The sequence below is a fragment of the Garra rufa genome, chromosome 5 (genome assembly GCF_049309525.1).
Source record: "Garra rufa chromosome 5, GarRuf1.0, whole genome shotgun sequence".
NCBI classification, from domain to species: domain Eukaryota; kingdom Metazoa; phylum Chordata; class Actinopteri; order Cypriniformes; family Cyprinidae; genus Garra; species Garra rufa.
This window is the reverse complement of record NC_133365.1, coordinates 38,494,907-38,509,529: the sequence shown is the minus strand read 5'-3', so window position 1 is coordinate 38,509,529 and position 14,623 is coordinate 38,494,907. Positions and strand designations below refer to the sequence as shown.

General features: G+C 36.1%; 1 protein-coding gene across 1 annotated transcript; it reads right to left on the bottom strand.

The window, feature by feature from the left end:
- Window positions 1-157: 157 nt before the first annotated feature.
- Window positions 158-3,634, bottom strand: anxa1a (annexin A1a). The gene is made up of 13 exons (XM_073839624.1): window positions 3,510-3,634; window positions 2,949-3,051; window positions 2,610-2,694; window positions 2,438-2,532; window positions 2,243-2,356; window positions 2,034-2,124; window positions 1,680-1,759; window positions 1,464-1,520; window positions 1,294-1,387; window positions 1,110-1,205; window positions 776-834; window positions 569-691; window positions 158-431 (listed from the first exon to the last, which is right to left on the bottom strand). Exons 2-13 carry the CDS (start codon window positions 3,021-3,023, stop codon window positions 378-380), a joined length of 1,023 nt encoding a protein of 340 aa, XP_073695725.1. The 5' UTR covers window positions 3,024-3,051; window positions 3,510-3,634; the 3' UTR covers window positions 158-377.
- Window positions 3,635-14,623: the final 10,989 nt, after the last annotated feature.

Sequence of the window (14,623 nt, the reverse complement as noted above, 5' to 3'; positions counted from 1 at the left end):
AGCCAAATATTGTACTATCCTAACAAACCATACATCAATGTGGAAATCGTATTTATCTTTCAGATGATAATTAAACCTTATGAATGGTTTTGTGGTCCAGGGTCACATTTGTGCATATCTGATTTCCTTCATATCTATGACCACAAAGTCATTAAACTCCCATTTTGTGCATGTTTTTATTTGTTTTTCAGAGTCAACATGACTTTAAAAATTAATAGAAGCTTTGCATACATGTTCACAGACACATACATTTTGTCAAGTTTTTTTATTTATCAAAAATGTTTTTCTATTCTACTACAGTGGTAAATATATGGTGTATAATTCATATATTGATAGCTGGTGGGTCTTCATCTGTATATGTTCATTATTGACACCAATTAATTGCCAACCAAGGCTAGCAGGATCTTCTCATAGTCTCCTTTGGTGTCATCCTAAAACAAACAAAACACAATTTTTAGCAACTGAATATATACAGGACCACAGTATAACACTTATTAATTTGTGTTGAAGAGTTTAATGATGATGCTGACTATGTTACTTAAAAATGGGCAAACTGAGATTTATTTACCAGGATGTCCTGATAGAGGCTCTTGCCAAACTTTTTGTGGTACTCTTGCTTGATTTGGGCCAAGTCAATTTCAGAGCGACTTGCCAATATTCTGGTCAAGATCTTGCCTTTATAACCAGAGCCCTATGAAAACAAAGTCAAATGTGAAACAGTTGTCATGTCATTTTAGATTTTAAAAGGATCTATTAGATTGCCAGTGACGCTTGCCTTCATTGCCTGATTTAGTTTTTCAGCGAAGTATAAAGGTTTGTTTCCAGCACATTTCACTGTTGAAAAAGATGAGTCACAGTGATGAGAAAAACATGAAAGTATTTTTTGAAAATGTAATGCAAAGGCCAGCTTCTGTTTCATTTCTCAAACAACATTCTTGTCATACTGCATTCATTCATTTTACTGCATTCAGTAAAAAGAAAGTAATTGAAGTCTTAAAAGATATAATAAGGGGATCTGCGGCAAGTAAAAAAAAATGTATTGCATGTCATTCAATTTTAAAATGCAGTATGCAATGCTATAGACAGATATAAAGGTTTCAGTGTCTCACCAATAGAAATCAAGCAGTTCTCAATATCACCCTTCAACTCCAGATCAATGGCTTTTGCGACATCTGATTTACTGTACTTGGAGTACAGCTGAAAAACTAAATATAAAGAAAAACATTTGTCATTATTATCATCACTAAAATGGATTAGAAAAAAGATAAGGAAGGTGGAGGAAGTCAACCATACCTCTCCTCAGGTGAGCAGGACTGCGTGAGGTCAGGATGTCAATGAACACACTACAGTCTGTGCCTTTCCTTTTCTCTCCTGCCTCATACAAGGCCTACAAGTAAAATTAGAGGTCAAAAGATGTGTACACACAACGACCAACCACATATACACAATGCACGTTTAATTACCCTGGCATCTTTGTCAGCCAATTCCTCTTGCACAACCCGTTCTTCACTTCTGACACCCTGTAAATTCAAATAAAATGTTTAACAATGAGCCAAAGCACTTTGTACCAATTCAAGTCTCTTAATAAAGTTGCAGAATCAGACGTGTTAGATAAGACATACAAAACATGCAGCAATGGGAGAGGCAGAATTGACAAGCACTATATAAGCAAAGCCAACCTTGCTGAGAGCAAGCAGGGCATTCCTGAACTCTCCACTTGTGTCAGACTTGATCGCTGCCTCTAGATCCTTCTTATATTCTATAAATAGATGTCATACATTCAGTTTTCATATATACTGCATTGACAAAACATAAATGTCTATTGGGGAGGCCACTGTCCTGCAGAGTTTAGCTCCAACCCTAATTACACACGGCTAAACCAGCTAAGCAAGATCAAGATTACCAGGAATTTCCAGGTGGGTGTGTTGAAGCATGTTGGGGCTAATTTCTGCAGGTCGTTGGCCCTAGAGGAGCAGGATTGGACACTCATGCCATAAACATATTTAAAGGATGATAACTAGCATTAATGTTACCTTGTTTGAAAACCTGTTTAATCTCTCGGATCTCTTTATTCGTCCTGGAGGCCAAAATCTCGACAAGTGTATCTTCATCTGTGCCCAAACCCTGAAGAGAAATTATTTTAAGTTATACAATCCATGTTGAATTCTTTATTAAAATATCCACTGAATTCAGAGTAAAAATGTACAATTTATCAATATCCACAATCTGAAAATAATGTTACCTTCATGGCACCTTGGAGAAGAAAGGCATCATACTGAGCTGGAGACATCATCAGGCCCAGAACCACCTCTTCCAGCTCACCTTTAAGAGCACCTTTCAAGGCCACATCCAGAGGCTGCACAAAAGAAAAAAGTAGTGATTTAGGTGAGGGAGGATCCAGACAGTAAAAATGTTGATATTCCAGTGAATGGGATACCTTGCCGGTGGCTTGCTGGTAAGCGGCCTTGATTTGCTGACGCTGGGCATTGCTTCTGTGGACCAGTGTTTCAATGATTGTGGCCTCATCCACACCTGAAAACAAAAACTTCTGTCAACAGATGCAGAGTACAAAGATGTAGATGAGTTTTATTCATCTTCCATATTCCTACCTTTTGCCTTGATAGCCCTGTCCAAGATGCCTGCATCAGAAGCTGCATTAAACTGAGCAAAAGGTCTCACTGTGCCCTGCCCCTCCTAAAGACATGAGAGAAACTTATTAAAAACCTTTAAAATAGCCAAATTACAAGCTTACTTGTGTAAGCAGTTTAATTAAATTAATTTAATAAAAAAAATTCAAGAAGCTAATTTTAAAAAAGAAACACCAAAATATTGAAGCTATTGTCCCTTTAACAGGATGAAGCGCTAGAATGGGGAGTGGAGTACATTCCTATCGCTGACTCATTCAGTCTGGTGCTGCTCAAATTTTCCAGAAAGCTGAACAAACTTACTGTGATGTCTTGTGCGGTGTTATCTACCATGCCTTGGTAGGCAAGCTGCTCAAGAAAAGAACTGACGATTGACATTTTGGCACCTGGAACTTAACAGCTTAACCTACAATACATGTTGGAATATGTTAAAAATACCGTACATACCGAATATCAAAAAGCAGAATCCTTTTAGAAAAATCACATTAGTTTTCAGGAATGAATCATCGAAGTTTTCTAGCAGTTTTAATTCAACCTTACACCAAAATAACAGAACATTAAAGTCTACGTCACACATCCAAATACTGAAAGCGATTAAAACAATTCAAAAAACCAGGATGTGGAATCTTACAGCCAAAGTGTGCAAGTTTTAAAATACTTCTTTAAGCAACACTATTGCATAACTTTGTTTCATTAGCAACTTTTTTTCCCCCATTTTTATTCTTATTTGCATCTTGTTCTTCAGTAAACAAAAACAACGCAGGCATAAATATGCAACAACCAATTTATATAAAAAAAAATAGACAGCACTGTCGGGAGTTTAGTAACATGTAGAAGTAAAGAAAATCCCAGATCCCCACTTACCAAGACTGAATGCACAGCAAGCAAAGCCGGGGGAGAATTTTCAGCTGTATTTATACTCACAGAACCACACCTAGCAACATCAGCTTTAAGTATTGCGCTACATTTGGGCGTTGACTCGGCAAGTCTGCTTTCCTCCTTCCCCTATGAAACACCCGCTTCCATGGTCGCAAAAAGCTGTGGGTTGCGGAGTATATTTTTTCTTCCTTTCTTTTAAAGACGCATTTAGCCATTTATTTCCTGATAAAAGAAGAAAACCAACATTTAGGAATTCCTAGAAGGAAAAAAAAATCTGTTTTAAATCAAATAACCTTACATGAAAAGAAGAATCTAGTCATTTCAGTAGCGAAGTAAAAGCTGTTTTATTTATGATTTGAGGCGAGTCATGGGGGCAGGCATGTTCACGTAAGATCACATGACCATACTTTAAATTAAAGGCAATTAAAGTCAAATAAATTTGCAACCATACTGTGCACACACACTCCAGATGAATTATGTAACAGATATGGTTATTTAGACAGAGTATGATCATAAGCCAACTAACTTCAAATTCATCGTTATTCCTTATCGTTAACTTAGTAGGCCTAGACATGTATTGATTTTCAGTGGCATGGCAGCCAGCATGAATTGTAAATAACAGACAGCCATTGTCTTACCTCATTCAACACTTAAACCTGAAATTAAGTGCAGAAAGTCTTCTTCACAAGGCATGTCTAGTCAATTTGTTTTTTAAGTCGTTTCAGAGCAGGCTATAGTTTAAAAATAGTGCAACCTTGTGTAAAACCAGAATAGATGGTTTGCACTTAGATTATGATTTAGTCAGTGCTGGATGCACGACTATATTGGTGATACTTGCATGTAAACCGAATACGTTGTTCTGCTAGTTCATGCTGTCTTAACCACCGTGTTGAAGCTGTTTAATCATGTAGAGAAGGACTCAGTAAGCAGGAAAGGGCGCAATATTTTGACAAATGTCCAAGCAGTATTAATTAAGATAAAAGACTAATATTTCACCTACCTAACAAATTAGAATGTTGTCAAGATTCTTGCCCTGGAAATCCTGGTTCAGTTTGGCCAACCATAAATGCCTTTTGTTCAGTTTTTTTGCACTATTCTTCTTGATTTGTTATAATTTTTGGCAGTCTAAAGTACTCCAAATATTTTTCCTGGTCTGACTGATTAGTACAGCCCAAAACATGACAATAATTGATTATTTTCAGCAGCGATAATTAGCAAATATGCAAGTTGTTCGGTTCAGTGGCATTGTTTACATCAGTGCCACCAGTATGGCCGGTTTTCAAGTAGTGAAAACACTCTATAGGCCAACTCACTTTGAATTTATTGTTAGTGAGAGAACTCAGTAGGTGTAGGCCTATATTGTTTGTCACTAGCATGGTAGCCAGCATGAATAGTAAATAACAGACAGCCATTGTCTCACCTCATGCAACACTTAAACCTGAAATTAATTCAAGGCATGTCTGTTGAATAGGTTTTCTATGTCATTTCAGAGCAGGCTAGTTAAAATAGTGCAACCTTGTGTAAAACTAGAATTAAAACATTCTGTGTGGATACATGCACGCAATAAACAAAAGCCGCAGCTGATTTAGAGTCAGCTGGTTTATTGAAAAAAAAGAAAGAAAGAAAGAAAGCCAGCTTTGCCCCAAAGCACTGGAGACAGCAATACAAAATAAAGTTTAAAAGAATACAAATAAAGTAAAAAAATGAATTTTAAAATAAATACAGAAAGTATAAAAGTAATAGAAAAATATATTAAAATATTTTAAATTTATGCACTTTTGGGCCTCCATGTCAAACACCCTTCGCCCATACTTGTTCCCAAGAGGAAAGACTAGAAATGCTGTTGCCAAAAGTACGCAATGTGAATACTCTGGCAGCAGGCTACACGCCATCAAGCTTGAAATATGTAGGCAGTTTGCGCAATTTTGCAAGCAATTGAAGCTTTTTACAGCATTCATTTACTAGCATTGCGTTGTGCAATTTGTTTTTTACCCACGGTTCAGTGGATATGATAGCACATTATGATCATGTACTGTATCAGATTGAACAACTGGTTAATTAACTGAATTTGTCAGAAAAGGTCATTAAAGAGCAAATACTTCTGAGTTTCTAGTTCTACTTCATTCCTCTTTACACACCAAACAATTTATGGTAATGATGAGACAACATACCTATCGATTCACATTCCTTAGACAAAAGATTGACTGTTTTTTTTTTAATGCAGCCTTTGTCCAGACATGCATTTATGAACAAGACTGACCTAACACTGCCTAAACATATCATGTTCTCTGCCTTTTACATTTTTTTAGTAGTTTCTCACACCCTGTACTCAATCACGTAAATGTCTAGTCTTTTAAACTATCGTTCTCATTTATTTAACTTGTACATGCAGTTATTGTATAGAATTTGTGGTGTTCAAACATTTCTGCCCTACATCCGCTAGCACAGCCGGGTATGTTGATTTACTAGTTGCTCAAATGATCTCCATATGTATTGGACCATGATTTTCAACATTTGCACAACTCAAAATCAACTGGGTTTATTCCAACAACTGTAACTCACTTGTCAGCTTTAATTTATATTACAAATAATTTTTCCCACTCCACTGAGCAAGCATATTACCGTAAAACCCTGTAATGTCTGACAGAAAGAAAGATGAACTATATTGAATTTTCTTTGCCTTCAATAGGACCAATGACTGTATACACAATGTGTAAACTCTTAAGCCAAAAAAGAATGGGAAAGTTTAACATGGCAGTGCATATATTTATATAGTAAAAAAGAGACATTATCATAATACTGTATTGGATTTCACATGACATCTTTTACCTTTTTTTTAAACAATGCAGGTACACGAAGACATCATGTATGATGATCATATGATTCTCAAATCATGAAAAAATATTTAATACATTATTAAGAGAAGACAGTAATTCACAACTTGATGGATGACCACAATGCAGGTTTCCATTAGCATTGTCCCAGGGAGATAGACCTTTCTAGATCTAGTTACAATCTCTCTCTCACACATTGGAAACCTGATGACAGTCTGCAGCTTGTGTCGGCCATTCAAGCTAACTAATCCCACCTGAAACCTCATCCACTGAGGTTAATTTTTAACAAGCGTTGAGAGTTCGGTTCCTCACAAAAACAAGCATCTTCCCAGTTTTTCTCTATTATGTTGACCAGACAGGTCTTCCTACAGCTAACAGCAGTCAAGTGTAATCTTGAATCCAGGTAATCCCTCTGATTTCCTTATTCCTTAAAACTGATCTGTAAAGTAGATAGTGATGATTTTCCTGATTATGTTAATGTTTATCTGTCTGATTCACCAGAAGATTTAAAATTAAGTATTTCTGCCTGTTATAGCCAGAGGTAGCTTTTGTTTATATGGTGTTCACACCCTTACTACTTAATCCTGGTTAACCAGTGGTAGCAAAATGCTTTGAAGGTTTATAATTTTCAACATCTAATATGCACTGAGGGATGGTTTTACTGTTCTATTCAATATATAGTCAAATAGATATGGGATATATAGAGACAATTCTTAAAATATGTTTTTAAAAAGCTGTCATTTAAGTTGTCATGCATATATCTTATTAATAGCATTGCTGAGTTTGCATGTTTGTGTGTGAAGAAATCCTGCTGGTGTCTTGTATAGCCACGTCAATGTATCAATGTGACATACGGTATGTGCTTTGTACCATTTCCAAACTAAACAGAGATACGAACACTCTGGCATCATGTATGTCAATTCTGGAGCAGAAAATGTGTCCATGTCTTTGAACTTTATGGGCAGGAAGTTACGTAACCATACTGTTGCCCCAGCAGCAAAACAACGTAAGTAAATATCACATTCACACCAGTGCCTACTCCTTCCGTTCGTTTCAATACATCACTTTTTGTCATCAGACTCTTATATTTATATACATATTTCCTGACGTACACTCTTAAAAATAAAGGTGCTTCACGATGCCATGGAAGAACCTTTTTTGTCTAAATGAATCAATAAAGAACCAATGTACATCTGAAGAACCTTTCAGAATATAAAAAGGTAAGAAAGAGATGGCTCTTTAAAGAACCTTTGACTGAATGGTTCTTTGTGGAACCAAAAATGGTTCTTCTATGGCATCGTTGTGAAAAAAGCACCTTTATTTTTAAGAGTGTACTCGGAAGTTCTACTCTCAATCAATCTTCTGGTGTGGTATTAAATATTTCTTAATGATAGGATTCATTTCCAAAAGCACACTTTGCTGGCTAAGAACATTTTAACAACCAGTTGAAGTTTTTATATCAGGCTAAAACAGTGTTTTTCTTTACCAATAGGTGCCTGGGAGACCACTGACCTTTCTCGATATCAGGATGATCCAGTGGTCTCCACACGAGTGGTACTTTCTCATCCCATTGTGTCATCAGAGGAACTGCCAGGCAGTGTGCCTGATCTGAGAGAAGAGGTTCAGTGGCGTAGATCATGTAACATCCATAATACACTCATAGACCAGGATAAAGACAGAGGTGGGTTCCTGTCCCGTTCCTGTCACTTTCCAGAATCAAAATATAGCTGAACCCTAAATATTATCTAAAATTTGCATAATATTTAAACTAACACATAATTAAACTTAAAAGATTAGTTCACTTCCAGAATAAAAATTGCCTGATAATTTACTCTCAAGTCGAAAAGAAATGAAGGTTTTTAAGGACAACTTTCTAGGAATTTTCTCCATTTAGTGGATTTCAATGGGGGCCAACGGGTTGAAGGTCCAGCTTCAAAGGGCATTATGCAATCCCAACCAACAGTGTGTATAAGGGTCTTATCTAGTGAAACAATCGGTCATTTTCTAAAAAAAAAAAAAATGTATATACATTTTAACTACAAATATTTGTCTGGCAATAGCTCGACTTCACGTATTACAAACTCACACTGGAAAGGTCACAACCCAGTGTAAAAGTGAACACGCAAAGAAAGTCAAATGCCCTTTACAAAAAAAAAGATAAAACAACGATTTCGGACATTTTTAAAGTTGGAGAAGAAAATGAGTTGGAGTTTTTTTTTTCCTACCCTGTCTTTTTCAACCAAAGTACACAGACAAACACAAATGCACATCACCTTTTCAACATGATTGAGTAATGCAAGAGGTCACGCATGCGCATCACAGAGCTAGTGCGAGATAAGCATTTGTGGCTAAAAAGTATATACATTTTTATTTTTTTTAGAAAATGACCAATCGTTTAGCTAAATCAGACCCTTATTCCTTGGCTGGGAACATGTAGAGCCCTTTTGAAACTGCAATTTGGACCTTCAACCAGTTGGCTCCCATTGAAACTGAATATATAGAGAAAAATCCTGGAATGTTTTCTTCAAAAACCTTAATTTCTTTCGACTGAAGAAAGAAAGACATGAACATCGTGGATGACATGGTGAGTAAATTATCAGGAAATTTTCATTCTGTAAGTGAACTTACAGATGGCAAAAATTTTAATACTACGTACCTAAAATAACTTGATCTAATTAAAAATTTTAACCTATTTTGTAAACTTAATTTTAAAACCTTATAAATAGCACATTCAACTATTTTGTTTTTTAAATGTCTATTAATTTATTTGCATACATTTTTCTTTTTTGTCTTTTAAGCGAGCGCATCTGGAACAAGCGTTTCAACATGATGTTTATGCCACTGAAAATGTTACAAGAAGAAACTGTTTGCATAAAAAAGAAGTGAAAATACTCTTTGTATTTAAGTATCTAAAGAGATAGTCTAGCGAAAAATGAAAATTCTGTCCTAATTACTCCAAATCTTCAGTTTTAGTCCCACTGACTTCAATGGTGGACAAAAAATGACCATGCATTGAGGTCAATGGAACTCAAAACTGTATGGTTACCAACATCCTTCAAAATATTTTCCTTTCTGTTTCACAGACAAAAGAAATGTCATGACATGAGGGTGAGTAATTGATGACAGAATATATATATTTTGGGTGGACTTTTCCCAAGGTAAAAACACGGATCGTGTGTTTTGTCATGTACAGACAGGTTTGTTCAGTGCTATTGTGGGAATATTATGATAAATAACTATGTAATTGTTTATTTAATAAAGTGCACACAGTAATTACTTTCTTCTCAGCTCCCACTTAATTGCATATTTAACACCTTAAATCTGTTCATTTAGTTTTAAATATAGAAATAAATAATGCATAAAAACTCAAATGAATGTTAATGTAAAACTGTAAAACTGTAAGAAATAAATTAATATATAAAATGAAAAATAAAAATGTATAAACAAATTATTTCATACATTTTTATACTTGAATTTGTGTGTATCTGACTATATGAGATGAGTGCCTCAATTACCAGTCTAGTGAATTAACCTTGTTACTCTACATTTACTGCACCGTTGTTTGGCATACATAAATACTAGGCAAAAGACTGTCACTGATCTATCCTCCATATAGAGGAAGTGCTCATCAAAACTTGCTTTGTAAAACAAACTCCAGACTCCTTAATAGAGCCTGAAGAGTGAAGTGTCACTGTAACTGCATGTTAATATTTGAAGGTGCAGCTAAATGTGAGGTCTCATGGCTGAGGAAAGGTAGACTCAAATGGAAAACGTTCAAACGCTGGATCGGCGCAGACCACCACCATGGTCTAAAACGCAGTGGCAAAGGTAGGCCCCCTTAGTGGAGATTAGGCATGATTAAATTCTGATCTAAATGTATTCATTTTCATGCGATTTTAATCACAGCACCCAATGTGTCTTCTATGAGTGCAAGTGTAAGATATCCTGAAGATGAGGCTCCAAAAGATGTCAAGATGTTTATCCCATACGACTCTGCCAAGCTATGCATAACCCAAGTATGTAGATATCACTCCTTTACAGACTATACTCTGCATTATGTTTATGAATAGATTTATCCGTCAGATGTAACCGAAGCCAGTATGTTCTGGTCAAGAACACATACTTTTCTTGTTATCCAAGAGATTTGGGTTGCTTCCTGCACTAGTCACATGTCTGTCACTCCCTCTTTTGTCTTGGGGCCAACAGAGGGGTGGGGATGAGATGCCTCATCTGATGTCATCTGATGTTGGTACATCAAGGCCCATTCATGACCACACACTATTGAACAACTCAAAACCCAGAATTTATACTAGTTCTCAAAAAGACAAATCTCAACAGGTTTCAGTACACGCCCTGTGCCATTTTTGTTTTGTTTGTCAAATGTTTCGTTTGCCAAATGCTGTCAGCATTAAAAAAAATGTACAAATTTAAAGCTGTAGTCAGTAAGTTTTGCCTCTTTGTTTGAAACCTGCAATTGCAGTTATTTGCAGAATTATCTTCTTTATGTGGGTTGTGAGTTGGCACGGCTCCTCAGCAGGATGTATTTGAGATGTTTTGAGGTGTGGAAGTTTCACTGGAAAATGTAATTGTAAAAGTCTGACGATTTTGTTCTGACCAATTAAAAAAAAGCGATTTTGGATCATTTTGACCAAAAAAAAGTTATGGAATGCAGCTTTAAGAAATTTAGAATGCAGGCCACTATAACAGTGTTTCACAACTTTTTACATAGTTACAGTTGAGGTCAAAAGTTTACATACACTTAATTCTTAATGTTCTGTTGTTACCTAAATGATCCAAAGCTGTGTTTTTTTTGTTGTTGTTGCTTGTTTAGTGATAGTTGTTATTGAGTCACTTGTTTGTCACAAACAGTTAAACAGTTGTCCTGAACAGTTTTTCCCTCAGGTCCCAAAAAGTCTTTGGTGTTTCAGCATTTTTCTGTATGTAAACCCTTTCCAATGGCTGTATGATTTTGAGATCCATCTTTTCACTCTGAGGACATCTGAGGGACTCATATGCAACTATTACAGAAGGTTCAAACACTCACTGATGCTTCAGAAGGAAACACAATGCATTAAGAGTCGGGGGTGAAAACGTTTTGAATTTAAAGAGTAAATTTAACTTATTTTGTCTTCTTGGAAACATGTAAGTATCTTCTGTAGCTTCTGAAGGGCAGTACTAAATGAAAAAAAAAAAGATATTTAGGTGATAAAAATGTACACATCTTTATTCTGTTCAAAAGTTTTCACCCCCGGCTCCTAATGTATTGTCTTTCCTCCTGAAGCATCAGTGAGTGTTTGAACCTTCTGTAATAGTTGCATATGAGTCCCTCAGTTGTCCTCAGTGTGAAAAGATGGATCTCAAAATCATACAGTCATTCTTGGAAAGAGTTCAAATACACAAATGCTGAAAAACCAAAGAATTTGTGGGACCTGAAGGACTTTTCTGAAGAACAGCAGACAGTTTAACTGTTCAGGACAAACAAGGGACTCATGAACAACTATCGCTAAACAAACAAAAATACACAGCTGTGGATCATCCAGGTAACAACACAGTATAAAGAATCAAGTGTATGTAAACTTTTGAACGGGGTCATTTTTATAAATATCACTATTATTTTCTCTTATGGACTATATGTAATATCTTTTATATGAAATATCTTATTCAGGTCAGTACTAAATAAAAAATAAAATTCATTTTGTATGATCCCTCTTTTTTTGATAAAATAATTTCCATTTTGCAGATTCTGCAAGGTGTATGTAAACTTTTGACCTTAACTGTGCCTCCATTAGTAAGGCTCAAGTACCTCTTTATCAACACCAAGCCATAAATGTGTTACTTTAATATTATACTAGAAATAATTCTGTATTTTCATTCAGTTTAATATGAAAGTTTAACAGTTCTATGGACAATCATGTAGAAACTTAAAAAAAAAAAAAAAAAGACCTGTATGTATTCTAGTAGCCTATATGACTGTTACCATACCAACAGATAACGGATGATATGATCGCAATGAAGAGCAGACATAAGGAGATGATACAAGAACTGGAGGAAAACTTTCTCACTGCATCACGAGAAAATCAGGTGACATGCTTGTTTACTGATAACTTGGTCAGATGAACTACAAATATTTTATGGTGATTTTATGGATGCTTAAGTATATTAATGTGCGTGCAGGAAAAAGCAGCTCTTAAAATGAAGACGTATTATCAAAACAAGCTTAACACTCTGAAGAGAATCCTAGATATTTACCAGGAAAAGGTGGCCAGAAAAAACACATACTGGGAGGAGAAGGTCAGGGTGAGTCACCCTTAAGCATCATTAAATTGGTTTTACTTCCTTCATTTCCCAAATTCTCATTGTACACAGTACATGTAATTACTAATTCTGGGCTTAACCGAAACACACAATGTATTATGATGAATTAGTGTGTCATATGGTGGTCATCTGCCATTTTTATTGTGTAATATTTAATTTTCCTGGGATCAGACTCTAGAGGATCTCAATGAAAAACTTAAGGGGCAACACAAAATGCTTCAGGAGAGGAACCAAAATGACTTGGCCTCATGGGATCAAGAAAAGGTATCAGATTGTGGTCTCTTACACTCAAACACACACACACATGCGCACACACATTTAATGTTGTGTATGTATACAGTATCTCACAAAACTGAGTACATCCCTCACATTTCAGCAGCCATTTTAGTATATCTTCTCAAGAGACAGTACTATAGAAATGAAACTTGGATATATTCTAGAGTAGTCAATGTGCAGCTTGTATAGCAGTATAGATTTACTGTCCCCTGAAAATTACTCAACATACAGCCATTATTGTCAAAATAGCTGGCAACAAATGTGACTTGTCTAAAGTGTCAATATATTGTGTTAGTATCATTGTTATCTGGCACTGCCTTAATCATCCTGCCTTAATCAACCTTCAGCTTCCTCAGCAAGGCAGTTGTCATCTTGGTGGTGTGTTTGGGGTCGTTATCATGTTGGAAAACTGCTGTTCGGCCTAGTTTCTGCTTCAGAATGTACAGTACATAATGGAATACATGTTTTCCACAATGAACTGCAGCTCCCCAGTACCAGCAGCACTCATGCAGCCCCAGACCATGATGCTACCACCACCATGCTTGACTGTAGGCAAGAAATTTTCTTTGGTACTCATCACCAGGGCATCGCCACACATGCTGGACACCATCGGAGCCAAACAAGTTTATCTTAGTCTCATCAGACCACTGGACATTCCAGTAATTCATGTTCTTGGAAAGGTTGTCTTCAGCAAACTGTTTGCGGGCTTTCTTGTGAGCCAGCTTCCGAGTAGGCTTCTTTCTGGGATGACGCCTATGCAAATTATGGCAATAATGACAATAATGGCTGTATGTTGAGTAATTTTCAGGGGACAGTAAATCTATACTGCTAAACAACATGACTTGACTACTCTAAAATATATCCAAGTTTCTAATAGTATTGTCCTTTGAGAAGATATACTAAAATGGTTGCTGAAATGTGAGGGATGGTTCTCAGTTTTGTGAGATATTGAATATACAGAGAGACATACTAAAAGCATCAATGGAAACTTTTACAGAACAAGATGATAGAATTATTCTCCTCCCGACTGGACCTCCTTCATAACCACCAGGCATCAAGTAAGAGCTGGTTAATATTGTATGCTGTTTACAAGATGAAAAAAAAAACATAAGATGTTAAGATGTGTATGAAAACTTGTGAAGGAAGGTGTCGCTGTCTGTTTTAACAGCACTCCAGGAGCTACATTTGGCCAGGGCAGAGATGGGGAAGGTCCAAGATATGCTTGAGACCTTTCAGGAGAAGAAAGAAGCAGAAAACACATCTGAAGAAAAGGTATGAAAATCAATAAAAACATCACTTCTAGCTCTAAAGGCATCTTTATTTAGAAAGGTAAAAAGCAAAAGCAAGACATGTTGTAGTATTTACCAGGCATTGAAATCTGCTCTGCCAACAGGACAGTAGTGACTCAGATGTACCACTAGATGGAGCACAAGCTCGTCTGGAGATTTTGAAGGATAACCTTTTGAAGAGGGAAAGAGAGATCTCAATGCTCATAGAAGGACAAGAGATAGGTCCTGTTGGACAGTCAGAATATGCTCGCCTCCTCAGCACTGTTATACAACAGGTTATTTACTCTATTTCATTTAGTAAAATGTATTGAGTTTTGATTTAGGCCAAAAACATTAAAACTATGTTTTGTTCCACAACATAAATTGCACAGAGTAATACCTCAAA

Excerpts from the sequence above, each read along its gene's own strand:
- anxa1a (XM_073839624.1), bottom strand. The coding sequence starts at position 3,023 with ATGTCAATCGTCAGTTCTTTTCTTGAGCAGCTTGCCTACCAAGGCATG. Across the intron at positions 1,760-2,033 it reads TAAACAGGTTTTCAAACAAG|AATATAAGAAGGATCTAGAG; the intron begins GTAACATTAATG and ends ATCTATTTATAG. Across the intron at positions 1,388-1,463 it reads TGGCTGACAAAGATGCCAGG|GCCTTGTATGAGGCAGGAGA; the intron begins GTAATTAAACGT and ends TTTTACTTGTAG.